Source organism: Nothoprocta perdicaria, unplaced genomic scaffold, assembly GCF_003342845.1.
Source record: "Nothoprocta perdicaria isolate Ctin4 unplaced genomic scaffold, notPer1 scaffold_258, whole genome shotgun sequence".
NCBI lineage: Eukaryota > Metazoa > Chordata > Aves > Tinamiformes > Tinamidae > Nothoprocta > Nothoprocta perdicaria.
The window spans coordinates 150,189-167,883 of NW_020455486.1; the positions used below are offsets into that span (position 1 = coordinate 150,189).

At 44.2% G+C, this 17,695-nt stretch overlaps 2 protein-coding genes across 3 annotated transcripts in view; one reads left to right on the forward strand and one right to left on the reverse strand.

Moving 5' to 3' along the window:
- The first annotated feature begins 30 nt into the window (after positions 1–30).
- Positions 31–6,267, forward strand: PSMG2 (proteasome assembly chaperone 2). The gene is made up of 7 exons (XM_026040445.1): positions 31–164; positions 1,332–1,503; positions 2,160–2,218; positions 3,123–3,241; positions 4,068–4,241; positions 5,063–5,183; positions 5,969–6,267. Exons 1-7 carry the CDS (start codon positions 105–107, stop codon positions 6,059–6,061), a joined length of 798 nt encoding a protein of 265 aa, XP_025896230.1. The 5' UTR covers positions 31–104; the 3' UTR covers positions 6,062–6,267.
- Positions 6,268–11,809: 5,542 nt separating this feature from the next.
- The window catches only part of PTPN2 (protein tyrosine phosphatase, non-receptor type 2), a 29,440-nt gene continuing 23,554 nt past the window's right edge, over positions 11,810–17,695 (reverse strand). Inside the window, exons 8-10 of one of the 2 annotated variants that reach the window (XM_026040447.1) lie at positions 17,125–17,312; positions 15,900–16,001; positions 11,810–12,104 (exon numbers count right to left, since the gene is read on the reverse strand). In XM_026040447.1, coding sequence (XP_025896232.1) covers positions 12,083–12,104; positions 15,900–16,001; positions 17,125–17,312 — 312 coding nt within the window. In that variant the 3' untranslated portion in view covers positions 11,810–12,082. Of the gene's footprint in view, positions 12,105–15,180; positions 16,002–17,124; positions 17,313–17,695 lie in introns of those variants that run through there. The other variant, XM_026040446.1, reaches the window with a different exon arrangement.

The following is a 17,695-nucleotide window of genomic DNA, read 5'->3' on the forward strand; positions in this document are numbered from 1 at the left end:
GTTACGGCTGTTAGGGCCGTTGCGGCTGCTGCGTCACGGCCGCGCTCGCCTCCTGCGGTGGGAGTGGACGGCGCGCCGTTGTTGGCGCTCGCCTGGCTGCCGGCATGTTCGTTCCGTGCGACGCCGCCGCCGGGCCCGACCTGCGGGGCTTCACGCTGCTCGCGGTGAGTCGCCGCCCGCCCGGGGGCCGCCCCGCGCGCCCGAGGCAGCCCCGGAGCGTCGCGGAGCGGGGCTCGTCCCCCGGCCCGTCCCCCGGCCCGCTCCGGCCTTGGGGCACGTGGGCCGGGGCGCTGTGCTCCCCCGATCGATTGATCTTCGTTTTTAATTTATAATTTTAGCAGTATACTTTAACTTAATTTAGATGCTTTATAGCTCTCGGTGACAGATTCCTTAGCTGTGCTATATTTAAGCTCTGCTTGGAATGGATTTAGAAAAGTTTTCCTGCCTGTAAGTGCCGTTGCTTTGTCATCTGAGGGTAGCCCTGTCTGTTTTCACCAAGGGTTACGCTGCCTCTGGTGACTGTGCACGTTCACGGGAGGCAYGAGGTGCTCCCAGGAAGCTCTTCCTCATCCACAGACTGGCAACAGGAAGCAGTTCCTTGCTCTTGTCTTTGCCCGGGAATGACAAGCCCCTGASTACCAGGCATTTTGTAATGACAGTCACCAAGTGCTGTGCCAATCTCTTTCGCACTGGAGTTGCTGGCAGCGATTTCCCTTCTATTTTCAGCTTCTATGGAAAGATGCAAGCTTGCAAGTTGAATTTTTCTTTGTATGCTCTCAAAATGGGTCAACATTATCCCATTTTGGTGCTAACAAATGTTAATGTCTTGGTAAATGCATCTAAAATAGCCATAGCACTGAAGTCCCTGGACACACTGGACTAATTATTCACATGTTTAGATCAATCTGATATTTACACTTTTAATGTGCAGTATCAGCTTTGTGGTTCAGTGTCACATGGAGGCTGCCACTCTCAGCATTAGTTTTTTGGGTGATTTTTGACAATCTGTAGCCAAAAGACGGGAATTGGGTTGGAGGACCCAAGTCTTAAAGCTCTTTTTTTGTTTTTTAACTTACAATGAGACAGCATTATTCAGCAAAGTAGCCACGGTATATATGTAGGAAAGAGACTTAATTGTGCATTAATAAGACAGTAAGAAGTAGTAATTTTGGTAAGCAGATAGTGCTACTTTAAGAAATTGTATGTTTAGTCAGAGTTCACCTGATTTAAACTTGCAACTTGCAAAAGCCGATCGTGTTGTCTGTAAACACAATGTTGTTCCTTAAGTGAAATCTGTGTTTCCTAATCCTAAAAYACTTATGTTACTTCAGCCCGCAGTATCAGTGGGAAATGTTGGTCAGCTGGCAATAGACCTAGTGATTTCCACACTAGGCATGACTAAAGTTGGCTACTTCTACACTGATTGTCTTGTGCCAATGGTTGGGAATAATCCATATGCAACTGCAGAAGAAAACTCAACGGAGCTGAGCATAAATGCTGAAGGTGTGTATTGAGACAAGCTACATCTTAAACATTTGCTTGTATGAAACAGCTGGAAGAAGGTTGCTTTTTTTTTCCCCCTTGCATTTTTCTATAGAGAACAAACTAAGTTCAGTAATAACTATTATAAATAAATCTGTGACTTACAGATGAAGAACAAAAATCTACACTTTGTAAAAGGAACTTAGGTTTGTTATTTTGCATACCAAGTTGAAACACGTAGAAATGTCCAGAGTGTGTGTGTACTTACAGTGAAGCGTGCAAGTTGAAAGAGAGTGTAAAAAGTTATTGCTCTCATCTTCTTCCTTCCCGTGTATCTTTGCCTTTTTTCAGTGCAGTGGGATGTTTTTCCTTTCATATTCTCTCTGTGCCTCAATTGCAGCATTTCAAATTATATATACATTTTTTCCTCTTAAAACATGGAAATATCAAAATAAAGCATGCAGTGTTGCAAAGATTATGACAGATTATCTGGGTCATTACAGGAGATCTTTTTTTTTTTTTTCTTTGGCGGGGGGAGAGAAATTTTACTTAACTTCAGTCCTTTATATTTCTGCCAATTGAAATTAAATGATGGAGATGATTAGATAGTTTACTCAGATTTGTTAAGTTGGRTAAGTCCAAATCCATCTCCTCTTATTGTTATTTTTCCCTTGTAGTATATTCGCTGCCTTCAAGGAAACTTGTAGTTCTGCAAATCAGATCACCTTTTATAAAGGTATGTACGTTCCATGCTTGTTCCCACTTAAGTATTGTCTGATATTATAGTGTCTAAAATAAGCGCAACATAAGAAAACATACTCTTTCTTTATGAAATAGTTTCTTAAATCATGCCAAAAAAGGCAAAATTATTTTGTATTTATGCTATATTTATAGCAACATTCTATGCTTTTGATAGAATTTTAACTAACAAAATCTGTCTCCTCCCTTCGTTAAGCTTGAGGTGGGTTTGTTTGCTTATTTGTTTCAAGCTCTGGAACAACTCAACTAGTTCATTAGAATTTAGCGTAAATACATCCCTAGTTATTAGGGACAAAACAAAGTGGTTTATTTTTAGTCCATTATTTTATATATGTATAATGAATGGAGAACGTAAAAACATTAGGAAGTAAATTGGGGTGGCAGGAAAAATTGAGCCATTTATGAAAAGACAAATGCACAAAGACAGTAAACATGAAGAACAAAATATAAAGATATTAAAGAGATAAAGATAATAAAGATATAATTTTAACTGTTAACTATATAGTGATTTCAGATGGGCAGAACAGCACACCAGAATAAATACTGTGGAATTATATCATCTCATGTTGTTCTGTGCTTTTTCTTCTGGTGGATTAATGAAACACAAATAAGTGGTACAGCTATTATTAAATGGAATTGTCATAATTTTTATCATTACACATCTTTTTGATTAAATAAACAACTGAAGTGTTTTTTTGTTTGTTTTTTTAAATATATTTGAAGCTAAAGCCTGGATGGATATGAAGAACAAAACGCATCACCACCAAGCATTAAGCATAACATCTAGTATTGTAGACTTGTGGCTTTTCTTAAAGGCATAAAACTTTTTTTTTTTTTTCTTTCCCCGTCTTTGTTTCTCTTGCCTTTGTCTTTGCTTAAAGAACAAATACAGAGCATTTTCTGAAGCATTGCTTGACTGGGTGCTAAGCAGCAAATGTGCCAGAGTTATTCTTCTGTCTAGCAGCCATGCATACCAGCGTGACGATGAGCAACTTCTTGGGTATGTGTGTGTCCTTAAATGATTCGGTTGTTTTTATTGTCCTGTTATTTTTGGCAAACTGGTATATATCCATCTACTTAGTACTTTCTTGGTAACATCCCTTCATTTTGCTTTGTAGATCCTAAAATACTTAATATGTTATTAAGATAGTATGTTATTAGGCTTCAGCTGTGTTAGACTAATGACAAAAATCCTCAGCCGATAACGTGCTGTAAGGAAATTTGCTCTTGGCCTGCGCCATCAGCTTGCATTTTACCAACTAAGTTTGTGTTGCTGCAAGCACCGTTAGGGGTTAGTTGCTAACATACAGACAGCTCACCAACTAGGTTTTAATAATTAGTTGGAATATTTTAGATTCTTACTTTTTCTTGATTATTCTGCATTTTGAGTTCTCCTTYTTTAGTAACCTTTTCCTCTTTTTTTAATTAACTAACTTTAATTGAACTGAAAGAAGAATAACCACTTTTTAAAATTGCTTGCCAAAAAAAAAAAAAAAAACCCTTAAACAGTTTTTCTATTTAAGTGCTTGTATACTTGATATGCGTCAATTATTTGAGTATCTAAAAAGATGGTATCTTGAATGTTCAGGAGAAAAAGTTGCTTTTTTTTTTTTTTGTTTTAATAGTTCTGATGCAGTGGTTATTTCTGATGGAAGAAATCTAACTTGCTTCACATTCAAGTATATCATTGAAAAATATAGCATTTAGTTATGTTTACGGCAGGAAGTTGAACAGCCGCTGATTCTTGCAGCTCCTTTCATTCACAAGTAATAACATCTGTGTTGTCTTGTATTCTCCCACTGAACATATCCTTGATCTGTTCTTAGGACTCCACTGCGCTACTTACTTACACCTGCACTTGAGGAATCAGTAGCAGGCCTTATGCAGGGATTAAAATGGAAAGAAATGGAAAAAGTAGCAGCCTACCCTGGAGTAAACGATACAGAGAAAATTCTAAATATACCTGGAGGTGGCATCACAAAACTGCTGTTTACCGAGTGGTGAGTGAGCTGCATATAGAAACGTGTCCTGTTTTTAGTAGATAGGTAAAATTATTTTTTTAACTACTGATTCACTGGTAGGAGCCAGAGGTAGATTCTGTAATGTTGTCCCTCTTAGCAAAACAGAGCTTGGAAATATTTCTGTCTTTGCCTTTATCTGCTCAAGTGCAAGATTTGAGCAGTTTTACRTATTTTTATTTGCTGCTATTTGAATAGAATAGAGCTGCATTCCAGGTATCTTCAAATGTTCCCTCTGAGATTTAAGCCTTTCGGTTATGTCTAAGCAGGTGGATTTAAGAATCTGTGTGTTAAGCTTGGCATCTCATGTGTTAGCTCTCCTTTTGATGACCGATTATATTGTAAGGTGGGTTTTGTTTTGTCCCTCTCATTTTTCTTTCCCTGTATTAATATGTATTTTTTTATTATCAGTTTTAAAATACCAAATGTTTTCTGCTCTGCCTCAAGTTTCTTTGTCCGTATTCTACTGTTTTGTTTCTTAGAGTGGAAATTTTGAGTAAAGTAGTGATATGCAGGCTGTAAACCACTRTCTGAAGTACACTTAGATAGGCATAGTGTCAAAGGGCCTGTGTAAAAACAAGAGGATGAAAATGCAGCCTAAGTGCACAAGCAGCACCCTGGGTAACTGTCCAAACCTGCCATTCCTGGAACAGGAAATCCTGAGGTGTGAAAATACAACCAAATAAATATGTTTTTTTTTTTTTTTAAATAAACGTTATGGAGATAGTTGTGCTTAATTCATAAATATGAATTCTGAGTTCTGAGTTAGCATACAAATAAAAATCTGCCTGTTCTTATTTCAGTTGTTCAAAAGGAATCCAAATGGCAGTTCTTCTGAAATTCTGCTCTGAAGGGGACAATATCCCTGATGCATTTGCTCTTGTTAACTATCTTAATGAATGGCTCCAGYTAATTAAATGTGAAGTAAGTGCTGTTTTCTCATCTAAACCTCTTGTTTTTCTTATTTTATGACAGTTATTTTCATTTTTGTTCAGGATAGAACTTACAAATGTTTGACTGAATTCTGCAGATTGAGACTGGCTTTTATGGGTTCGGTTCCCTTTGGCCCTTGGTCACCGAGCACAGTACCGAATGTTTTGTGTTTCATAGAATTGCAGAATCCTTAATGTTAGAAGGGACCTCTAGAGATCATCTAGCCCAGCCTCCCTGGTCATGCAGGGTCACTGGGATTGTGTCTGAGTGAGTTTTGAATAGCTCCAGAGAAGGAGATTTCACCACCTCTCTTGGCAGCCTGTTCCGGGGCTCTGTCACCCTCGCTGCCAAGAAATTTTTCCATAAGTTCCTGTGGAACTTTTGGTGCTTCGGTTGGTGGCCATTCCCTCTCGTCCTGTCGCTGGCTRCCACTGAAAAGAGGCCGGCCACATTCTCCTTACTTCCTCCCTTGAGGTATTTATAGACACTGTTTATAATATAATGCTTATATTTTCATGCTTCTCTAGATTATATTTTTATTATATTTTTGTATTATACATTTTGACTGAATTCACCTGGGAATTCACCTTGTGTTTGACAAGTATGGAGGAAATCTAAAGGTTTGAACTGATTTGATCTTAGTTTTCTCTAAAGCAATCCGTAATTGAGTCACCACTTGAAAGGATCTCTTTAATACATATGCCAGAGATAGAACTACATTAAACTGCATTATTCTCTTAAAGCTTTTGAAGAATTACTCTGTGTCCCTTTTGCAGAGCAACAATTCTACAGCTACTTCTCCACAGTGGAAAATACCAAGTTCTTGGCGCTTGCTTTTCGGCAGCGGTCTCCCACCTGCGCTCTTCTAATTGCTTCTGGGTTTTCCTGCAAGCCTCCCCTTTACGTGTAACATCCCCCGAGAAGATGGTTGCTCAGTAATTGCCAAGCAACAGCAGCTTGCTTTGCTGTGKACATAAATATTCTTTATATAAGAAGAAAATTCCTTTTGCATATTAGGCCTATTGACCAAAGAAATATGGTTTGTACAGCTGTTTATGGGAATACTGTTCTTTTTTTTCTTTTTGTAATAAAAAACATTTGGAAAAGAAAAAACTTTTTCTTTGGTTGGTATTATTACCATGGGAAAGCTTGCATTTCCCTTTGCTTGATATTGATAATACCTGAGAACTTGAGATTATTGTGCAGATCTTTTCCTGAAGATGAAACCCTACTCTTCTGTGTCAGCTTTATATCTCCTTATATCACCATGAAGGCTTTTGGGAGGGGAAGGGGCTGAACACTAAAGTTTTGAAGTTTTGTTTTGTTCTGCTTTCTTTGCACAGTTGCTGCTGTGGTGATTTTTCAACTGAGAGGGGCGAGAGAAATAGTGGCCCTTTTTCTTTTCTTTTTTTTTTTTTCTTTCTTTCTTCTCTCATGTACCTTCCCCATGTAATTTCCATTTTCCTTTCAAGGGTTGCAAAAATGCCAAAGTTTTCTAGGTAGATAAGCCTTACTAGAAACTAATTGGGCATTAACAGAGTGCCCTAAGACTTAAGAGAACAAAATTGCTTTGGTAGCAGACAAGAAATCTAAGTATTTTACAGTCCTATGTCTACTTTGCATCTTGGAGAATGGGTAGGTGGCGTAAATGCTCCATGGATAATTTCATGTTGAACTGCTGCCACATACGGTCTTCAAAGGTCGACAGTCTCACGGTAAATGGAGCACTTGTGTAGGTCCTGAGTGCAGGTGTGTACAGAACAGTGTAAGCAGGAGCTAATCGCTCATGGCATTAGGAGAACTGCAGAGGCTGTGTGTTCACTTTATGACATCTGCAGGGTCCTCTTTTTTTTCAGGCCTGAGTTGTGCAACCTTGGCACTTCTTACTGCTAAATGCCACTCTAGAAATATCAGGTAAYCCTTTGTTCCCAACTGGCTTCTGCTGTGCCCTCCGAGTGAAGGTGCTGCCTGGTGTAATTTAGTCCTGGTCCTGCCCTCCGAGCTGTGAACTGTGAGGGGACAGAAGCTTCTCCGAACAAAGCAGCAACTAGCATAGAACTGGCATCAACAGAAGATGAGCAAAGTAACATGACTTAAAGGAGCACAGCATCATTGTGAGAGTAAAAATTTATTTTAGCCCATGATCTTAGGATCACTTTCCAGGAAATTTCAAGTGACTTTGTTTTTCTGTGTTTTTTTTTTTTTTTTCCCTTCCAGCTGCAAGTACGTAGAAGACTAAGCCAGTCTGAAGCCTATTTTAGATCCTATCGTGATGAATTATCATTCTTTAAAACTCTTCATATCTTGCATTTTTAGGAAAGGACTAGTACTTTAAGAGTTCTTCAGATGTCATCCATTGTTTTGATGGGTTCTCACATTTTCTATGAAATGAATACATCAGCTGTAACTGAGCAGTACTGGGCTTGGGGAGGCTGGTAATAAGCATGTATGTGAATGCCCTGCATTGCCTGGGAATGCCCAGTGTTCCCCTGCCTGTGTTTGGAGTGGGCTGTAGAATGGGAACTTTCCTGACATGCTGGAGAATTGTGGAATTCTGCTGGAGTCACTAGACCACCTGACATACTGGATACTAAAATCAGTTGTACAGTTTGTAGGTTTTCACAAGGTGCCAATTATTCTTAAAGAGGGGAGTGAAGGCACCCTRTACACCAGGCAGAGAGGGGGGCCTGGAAGCAGGGGGTCGCTTAGGCTCTTTGCTTGCAGCTCTCGTGAATTAAGCGCCTGAATKTGGAGCTTGGGCACAGGAGCCCGTGCAGCCCCATAGCAGCCAGTGCGTGGTCCTTACCTTGGTTTAGGTCTTGGGCCCAGACTAGTGTGCTGCTATCTCTGCCTTKGTGTGGAGGTCACACAGTTACCACCCTTTTGAAGGGTGACTTCAATTTGGAATATTTCAATTAATTCCAAATAAAATAATGCAGCCAAGCCAAAAGTGATTCACTAAGGCCTGAGGCGTGCTTCCAAGTGTAGACTTACTGGTGGTGCCTTGTGATTTAGGTGCTCAAAGGCAGGACATAGAGAGGGCACTATCAGCCCTGGAGCTTAACAGCAATAGAGACCTAAGCCTTAGTTTCAAAGAMGACGCTGCCTCACCAGCTGCTCTTGCTGCTGTGGTTGCACCAGCTGTAGGCGTCTGGAAAGAAAAAGCCATTTATCTGTGCTCCAGCACCAAGAATACAAAACTGTACATGAAGGCATCAGGTAAGTCCCTGTGTGTAACACAGGATAAACGTCCCTAAGAAAACAGTAAGGCTGGAATGCATTGTAACCTAAAAGCAGCAGCAGGTAGTTTAGAGGTAGTTAACTAGGTGGAATGAATTTCCTTTCCCTTTCACCTTTTACTGCCTTAACCAAAAGACTGTTTGAAAAAAAAGGCAATGGAAATACAAAATAATATTAAGCTTTCTTGGTCTAATTTTTTGCTGTCATTTGGTTGACTGTGATAATACAGTTTTCCACTGCTGGAATCTCTTCAGCTATTTATCAAAACTAAGGCATGAAATTTAGTATTTTGCGCAATTAAAAGGCTGAATTCTATTAGTTAGGGCTCTTCTAAAATTTTCCAGCCTCAGAGAGGTATCGCAGAAGTCCCAGCCTCCATGGTCACATTATTTGGATCAGCCTTCCGCTCTCCTTAGTTTGTCTAACTCGAGTGTGATTGGGGCACAATCTCTCCAGAGGGCAGAGATCCTCACAACAGGGGTGGGTTAAACTACTCTGCCTGCTTAAATTATCTTAATCGGAGATTCAGTTACAAAAAAAWAAGTTCTAAAAAACTTCAGACCAGTAGTTAAAAAACCAGCCACACTACAGAACTGTCCTAATTCTTGGTAGTGAAGATGAAGCCCCGACCATTGCAGGCTGGCCACAAACAATTTTTATAGTGTTACAGAAAGGTGGAAAGTGAACCCGGTAGCACAGGAAAAAAAAATCTGCAGCAACCTAGTCAAAAGAGTATTTAAAGGCAGAAATGGTGTATCTGTTGTGTGGTGTTGCAGCTAACAACTAAGGATTTACCTGAAGCCCTCACAACAGAGGCTAGGGCATGGCAAGGGCAACTCCAAAACTGCCAACAGACGTTTTCAAAATGACACTTCTAGGACACATCTAGGAGTTTCTCGGAGGCTAAAACACAACCGGTGGAACAGCAAGCTGGGAGATGGCAACTCCTGTTCCTCGGGCACCCTAGCACAGCCGGGGAGCCTGGCGAGCGCCGAAGGAGCCTGGCAGAGGACGGTGCCCTCCGTATACCCCGGGCTCCAGTCACGGCCGGGACGCACATGCTACCCCATGGCAAGCCATGCACAGCTGTGGAAAGAACCCATCGTGTGATCGTTTTGAAAAATAAGCAGCTTTTCTACCTCTTACAAAGCTTCTATGAGGACAAATAAATTACTGAAGATGGAAAATGAAGGGGCTGTTTGGCTCCTAGCAACTTTAGCTTAGTTAGGTGAACATCAAGCACCTCCTCAAGTGAAGCACTGCTGAATAAAACTCGCAGGAGAGGGTAGGTGAGTAAGTGTCCAAGCTAGCAGCTCTCAGCAAGGAGAACTCCAAGCTTGACTTGCCCCCGTGKAAAAGACACAGCTTCTTTCCTTGCGGGTGCTACAGGCGGCTCTCGGGGTCCTCCAGGGAAGAGGGGGTGATGGGTGGCTTCAGCTGTGGTGCCCCCCGCGCTCTCGCTCTGGGCCCGGGCTCAGGAGCCAGCCAGGAAAGGCTGCGCTCCTTGCTGCAGGATTGCTTGTGATTCCTTGCTGGAGAGAAAGGCAGGTTGGGTAGCCACGATTCACAGTTCTTCAGCTGAAGCAGCTCCAAGTCTGTCATTTGTATCTGTGCTTAGAAATGGGTGGTCTTTTTCCTAGAGTGCCGCTGCTCAACTTTCTTCATCTTCTTGAATACTTTCTCCAGAAGAGCAGGCACCAACTGGGCTCTTGTGCAAGAGCAGCGAGGAGCAACCCCAGCAGTGCAGAGCGGCTGCTTGGTGGCAATGCTCCTTTCCCCTCTACTCCCTCGGAGGAGCTGTTCACGGTGCTCTGACAGAGCTAGCTGGCAGCCGGGGGAGAGGGGCTCTGCAAAGGGGAGGGTGAAGGGTTTGGGGAAGAGGCCGCCTGCACACATGGCCAGCACGCACAGGGCACCATTTGTACTTGGGAGCTAAAGCAGGGCAGGGGCGAGTGCTCCCCTACCCAGAGGGCAGCGAGGATGAAGCGCACGCGCCTGCAGGSCTGCCGCCGTGCGTGTAGCAGCGAGGCCAAGGCAGGGCCGGCAGCGCTCAGCGGCACACGGGGCTAAGCAGCGGCTCCAGAGAGGGGACACGCGGCACCGGCAGCTCCCGGCACCCTTCTGCACCGCCGGCATCTTCCGCAGTCATCAGGGCCAGATCTTGCTCTCTCCAGAATGCCCCCTTGCACAGCTCCGGCAACTGGCTTGCAAATGAAAGCGCCAGCAAGTTTTAATGCTTTTCTTCCAAGCAAATACAGMCTGTGAACTGTTCTAGTCATCCAGAGATATTTAAAACACACAAGCCAGATGCTGCTGGTGGTTTAGACTACTCTGCAATAGTGCCAAGCACATATTTAGCTCAAATAATCCTTTTGCTTCAGTTTCACACACAGTTATTTCCTGAATCGGTCTGAAAACTTTTGCTAATATTTCCATCAACTTATTTCAGCAGAARCACCCTTAGTAGTTTCATACACCTGGGTCTTTCCTGCTTTTTCTCCTCCTTCCCACCCTCAGCAATATTAAGCTATCTCATTTATACACACCCCTTTACACAAAAAAAAAAACCATAAAAATGTGCAAAGTACAGTTACACAAAAAACCCCACAGCATCCTACTTTGGATATTCACACTAATTTGTTGCAAATTAAGCCTTTACTTGAAAGTGCTGCAGAACTTCAATGCAGCATTTAAATTGTTATAGAATACACAGGGCTCCAAGCGCTGCTGAGCTCACTGAGCYAGCCCCTTAAATCCTATTCCAGCTCCTCCCTTTCCACTCCTGCCCCTCCAAATGCATCCAGTGAAGAGCTGATCAGGGACTCAGGMTGTCAAATGAAACATTACACGCAGAACACTCCTAAGAGCATGAGCCTGAATCTCTTGAACTAAAGGTTGACTGTGGGTGCCTCCCCCAGCTCACAGTACCATTAATTCTGTACAGCCGGGGGTATCAAATCTTCAGCGTTCCTCTTGCTCCTTCAAGGCATCAGCACTAGCAAAACACTTTCCCTTCAAAGCTGCTCTGTCCTCTGCATAAGTCACAGTAGACATGAGGAGGGTAACTAAAGCAACTCGGTAGATGAATGAGGAGATACTCGACAAAGAGCAGGGCCAGCGTGCCTGGCTGAATTCTTAGCAGCAGATCCACGGAGGTGCTTGCATGAGGATCATTCTACGCAGAATATTTTGCCATCTTCCAGTTATACAGGAAACGGTGAAGCCTTCAGATAAAATATAAATTCCCCSCTCCTTACCCCCAAGAATCTCTTAATGGTTTTTTCCTAACATAATGCACACACAACARCATGTTGTCCATTTAAAAAAATATTTAATGCTGCCAAAAACATATAAAAATACAATAAGAATGGCAGTACAAAACAAAGTATTTTCTAATTTATTTCTTTTACATCTTTCTACATTAATACAGGCATTATAAAAACACAAGACAGCAAAGTATTCTGTTTTGCAGAGTAGCATGCTGGTGGTATTCTTCATCCCCTGGCTGGAGTTTACGCTGTAAACAGATAATTGAGGTCCTCTCGGTATTTATTAGACCTCAGCTTTGTTCCCGGAGAGGGGTCATGTCTCGCTTTGCATGTCAATGAGGTGCAGTTTATAGCTGCAGCACATTCCCAAGTCTCGAGGGCTTAGGTGTCAGTCAGTCTCGGCCTACGACATACAACGCAAAAGAAAGTCACCGATTCAGTACACAGTGCAAGGGAAGAGCAAGAACACGCCACGGGGTCGCAACCCGCGGTAAGGCACCAAGCAGCCGCTCAAACCACCCGGCGCGCTGGGAAAGCCCTTGCTTTGCCACARGGATTCTCCCCAGTGCAAGAGGCTAACCGGGCCCCTTGCTCGCCGGAGAGCTCCCGCACCCAAGCACGGGCACTGCCGAGATCTTCTCCCACCTCAGCGGGGCAGAGAAGGCAGCGCCTCGAGGTGCCGCCTTTGCAGGCCAGGCCTTTGGAGGCCAGGCCCAGCGCCGCGGCAGGCAATGTTCCTAGGCAAGTCCTGCGTGTGCCGAGGGAGCTGCTCCAGCACAGAACGGCTTGTCCTGAGGCAAGCCTAGGCTGCCCTCAGAGACACACGGAAGGACCTCGGTATTTACAGCATCAMAGTACCCAGGGAGCTAGAAGCGAAGAGCTTGAACCTGCTACAAACCCAACTTCATTCACAGCAGCTTTCTGTCAGTTAAAGCATTGAAGAATTCTTCCAAATACGAATGYTTCCAATTTAAATAAAGACGCAGACAGAGGTACACTTTTGAACGTATTTATTTTCAATACATTAAAAAAAGTGAAAGACTGATCTAAAAAAGCTGCAAGAGAGACAGGAAGGCTGTGCGTTACGCTGGCTTGGCAGATCTCGCACCCGTGCCGAAGGAAGAGCTCCGCTCGTCACCACCAGCGGCTCRCGCCGCCAGGCCCCGCGGCGCCCACAGCGAGCGCCTCAGGCAGCAGCGCCTGCTCAGTGCGGGGCAAGCCCAAAGCCAGGCGGGCTGCTCGCCCCGGCCAAGCGCGCCCGGGCACACGCACAGGGCACGCGGGAGCCCCGCGCCCGGGCACGCTCACGCTCCGGCCCTAGCCAACTGATCAACATGGATACGGGAGACCCTCCCGCATCTCCTCCCCTGGGAAACTCTGTGGAAGGGGCCCGGCTTTGTGCGAAGSCCCCACCCGGCTGCCAAAGCAGTAACTGATCAAACGCTCTGTTTGCTCTGCAAATGCTTTGCTTAATGCAACATTTCCAAAACGAGGACGGCGAGGGGAGGCTTCAGTCGCTGTAAGATTTAGAGCCAGAAGTTCAACATTACAGAGACAGCAAAGCAACAACCTGCAGCTTGCCAGAAACTGCAATTTTCTTTGCCTTTGTTTTTACACTTCAAGCATCTCCTAAAACACAAGTCCCAGGCACTGACMGGCCTTCGTTTTGATCCACGTTTGTTCTTATTTAACATCCAAGCTGTTAAAACTGCCTTAAACTGAAATTCTACTGAACAACAAACAGCATCACACAGCTCAGCTCACTTCTCACAAACATTTTTTTTGAAGCACAGAAGGCAAGAAGGCTGATTTTGTCCCAACGCGGTTACTAATGGTCCAGAAARTAAGATCTCATCCAAATCATTTCCTGGAATACACTTAGAAATCTAACCCTTAATCTCCCTTCCCACTCCCACACAATGACAGACTACTCAGAGCGCAGAACGGTTTTGAGCAAGGCTCCTAATTAACAGCTGGACTCTGGAGATGCACCTCACGATGCAGCCAGATCAGCTCTTACACACCACCTGTTTCACATGCAGCCCTATTCATCACGTCGAGAACCTAAGAACGGGATACGAGAGCATCCCACACACCCCCTGCTCCCATGACCAGGGGAAGAACGAAAAAAAAAAGACAAAAAGTCAAAATTCAGAGAATGAAGTTAAAAAAGAAAGAAAGAAAAAAAGGCTTCGAGTTGACAATACGCAGAGCTTAATGGCAACAGGGTGCTTGTGGCCCAGGAAAATTCCTTTCGTGCTGAGAAAGGAAATTGCAGTGTTATTTCAGGGAAGCGCTCTTGCATTTTTTTCCCTACCTGCTTTAAAACACTAAAAATCTCAAATATTTCTTTGTTACAAAAAGCACTCTTACATTCCACATGTTTTCCCAGGGACAAAACAACTTTTGCGAGGCACATACATGGGCAGTGGGAATTAGTAGAGCGGACACGGATACACCCTCAGTCTTCACAAGCCGAAGCGTGCTGCCAGCCTCTCGCTCAGCAGCAGCAATATCRTCTGGTAACGGCGCAATGCCCCCGCCGTGCCCAGGCCGCGGGCCCCGCACAGCGCCACCGCGACCGGCGAGTCACAGTCGGTCACTCGCGCGACACGACAAATAATCTTCTTTTAACGAACGATGCTCTGAACTGCATCTCCTGAGGAGCTACCCTTGCTTGGTTTCTCTCCGCTTTATCCGTCCGCTTAGGCAAAGCACTTGTTTGCTACATCAATAGTTTAGCCCGGAATAGTATTAGCTATTGTGAAATGGGAATTTCAAGGCGGGAATCTCACCCTGGCTCTGTGGCGAGCTCCAGAGAGCGGCATGGAGACATGAGCCGTTCTGGCGCGCGTGACGCGAGGCAGGGCTCGCGCGGGCAACACCACGCGAGGTCAGCGCCAGCCCCAAGGCAGAGCGCCGCGGGGGCCGCCTCTCCCGGGCAGCGGCCAGCACCCGGCCCGCCCCGGGCGGCTCTCGGGCACCTCAGCGTTACGGCGGTGGCCGGGAGAACTCACAGCACTGGCTATGGTAGAGCATTCGCGACATCTGCTCTCAATTCAAGGCACCCTGGCAAGTCAGGCTTTTCTTTCATGTACCTTCTACGCCCATTCCTAGCAAATGAAGTTTACTCCTGGTAGCAAGTAAAATCTATAGACACACAAAACATCAGGATTCACATTTAATGGAATGTCAGAACTTTAACAATGCTGGGCTTCAAACAAGAGCTGAAGTCTGAATACATGAATCACTTTAACAGTAGGCTCTCTCAGTGGGGGCAAACTCCTCCAAAGCTTTAAAAAAAAGTCAAATCTCCAAGCCTTATTTAAATAATGAAAACTACAAAAAAATAAATAAGGAATGCAAATTAACAAAAAGAAATTGGTAAGTGCTTCATCAGACCCCCTAGCTGCTCATTTCAGAAATCTGAGTCAAAATATGGGGAATGGTTGCACTGTCATCTTCATGCACAAATTATATAATTAACATTTAATTTCAAAATCAAATTCTTTTTGGTCAGAAATGTGTACAAACTGAGCTTTTAAAAGTACAGTAAACTACAAAAAGATTAAATATGCAATTATAAAATATATTTATCCTAGTTCATAAGAATATAAAATGTTTATGTTCACGTCACTAATACATTACACATTACACACATTTACGTATAACTTCTTTGCATTAATGATGTAAAGGATAACAACACTGTTTATTGCTTATGTCAGGCATGTAAATTAAAACCCAGACAACCTTCAGGGGCTAAACCTCCGAGTTCAGGGTTTACCTAAGAGATTTGGTCTAATACCATTTTCAAAAGTGTATAAACAGTTGCAGCAAGTTTGTACCTGGTCATATAAATGAAAAAAATATATATATATATATATATATGTATATTGTTGGGGGTAGCAGTTCGTTTTCCTAAGTACCTGCAGTGGAGAGTCCTGAGATGTTGACATGTGATCAGTTGGTATCACTGCTCTACTTTGCTCCTAATCGTGTACCCATTCCAGGTGGGAAAGTTTCCTGCTTTAAGTCAGACCCCTGGCCACTACCTGCAGCACAGTCACCTGCCAGAGCAGGCTTAGCGTTTACTTACGAGGAATGTTCTTGAAAATACATTTTCCAGCAAGAAAAAGCTCCAGCTAAAATCAATGCACCAAACCCAATCTTAGCGAGAATAGGTTTCCAATATAACCACCTTTTTCTTTTTCTTTCAGTCTCATTTAGCTTCTGCTTCATCTGCTGCAGCTTCTGTGCTGTGATAGCTTTTCTATCCTCTCGGAGCCGTTTTCGAACAGTACTTGAAAAGAGAGAGAAGGAAAAGGTAAATTCTAAGCTGCAGAACRGGAAAAATCCCTATTAGAACAGTAAAACCAAAATTCTCTTCCCAATCTGTTTCCAATAATTAACCCATCTGACACAGCATAAAAATGTAAAAAAAAAAAAATCTCTGTTTTAATCTTAAAGTGCAATTCCAGTATGTGAAGCCGATAAAGTTGGTAAACGATATACACAAAGCCTAAGCTAAGTACCAAGTAAACAATAATTGCCTTTGGACTAACATGCAAGCAGAGGCTTCCTTTCCTGGGGGTCGCTGCCCGCAGGCACACAGTGTTGGGCGCTGCACACGTGGGCCCTGCAGGGCTAGCAGCAGCCCCTCTGGCACGCTCTGCTCACCCACGCACGTCGGTGGCTCTAGCGCTGCCCGTCTTCGGCTGTAAGACGGGGCTGCATCCGAGAGGCCAGCTAAGAACCGCCGGTGCGTTGCTGCGCTGCGAGCGACTCYCGTGGCTCCCGTGGGCAGCTCGGGGGCAGGACAGGCGCCCCTGCAGCGTCGCTCCGCCCCAAACACGCGGGGCCTCCGTGCTGCAGGGCGGCAATCCGGGGGCGGCGGGCGCCTGCATCCCGCCCAGCCGCTGCTCCCTATCCGCGCAGGGCAGCTGCCGCGGCGGCTCCCGCCAGCCCGAGCGCCGAGCAGGCCGAGGGCACGGCCCGGCCTCGGCGACACCGCTGCAGCCACCGCCCAGAAAGCGGCAGGGGAGAGCTGTGCGCTTCGCACGCATCACGCATCTTTTTCCCCAACCAGGAGTGATCACTGCATTTAAAAACCAGTCTAATTTTGCTGGGCAGTTTTATGACCTGACGTGCACTGGGCAGAGCTCACAGACTGCRGGAAACTGCTTTCCAGCATCAAGTTCAGCTTCGTCAACTCTAGGTACTTGTTCTTAATTCCACCTCTGAACAATAAACTTTTTATCACAAGAAATAACTCAAGTTCATTAAAAAGGCATAAGCAAGACTGTTAAATACCACCTTTCTTTGCTAAAGAAACATCTTAAACRGAGGTTTCCCTACAGTAAGAAGAGCAGATAATAACTTGGCCAGTATTAAGAGTATCTCTCCCTTCTAAATTCTTTGCCTACCTTTCAATGCTTCCGTCTGTTATATCTTGAACTTTATTGGACAGGTCGGCATTTTTCTCCACTTGATCTTGCTTCTCCAGGCCTATGCTGTTGCCATTGTACTTCTCTGTGGTTATTTTGGTGGGATGTGGAGGAGACTGCTCAGAACTTGGTGCTTGGTCCTCCTTAGAGAGCTCCTTCCACCTTTTCTGAAGCAGGGAGAAGAGATTTAAAACATCTTTAACACCAAAAATGCCYCCACCCAAGATATTCCCACAGAAGAGTCACAGCAATAAATTAATGGAACTACTAGGACAAGATAAAAAAACAATCTAGATAAAGAAGTAAGTTTAAATGAAGACTTATATTCTCCAGGAGTAGCGCTGAGTAGCATTAACACGAACATTTGACTGTTTTGAAACACCAGGATGTGTTTTTGAAACACTAGGATGATTTTCCTTAAGCTCACAAAGGATTTTCAGGTAGTTTCTTCCAYCCAGTACACCTTCTTGCCAGTTCACCCTAACGGATAAAGGCGCTTCCAGGTAACCAGTGTGATGGCCTAACTGTAACCAGTACTAGCTTTGCTCAC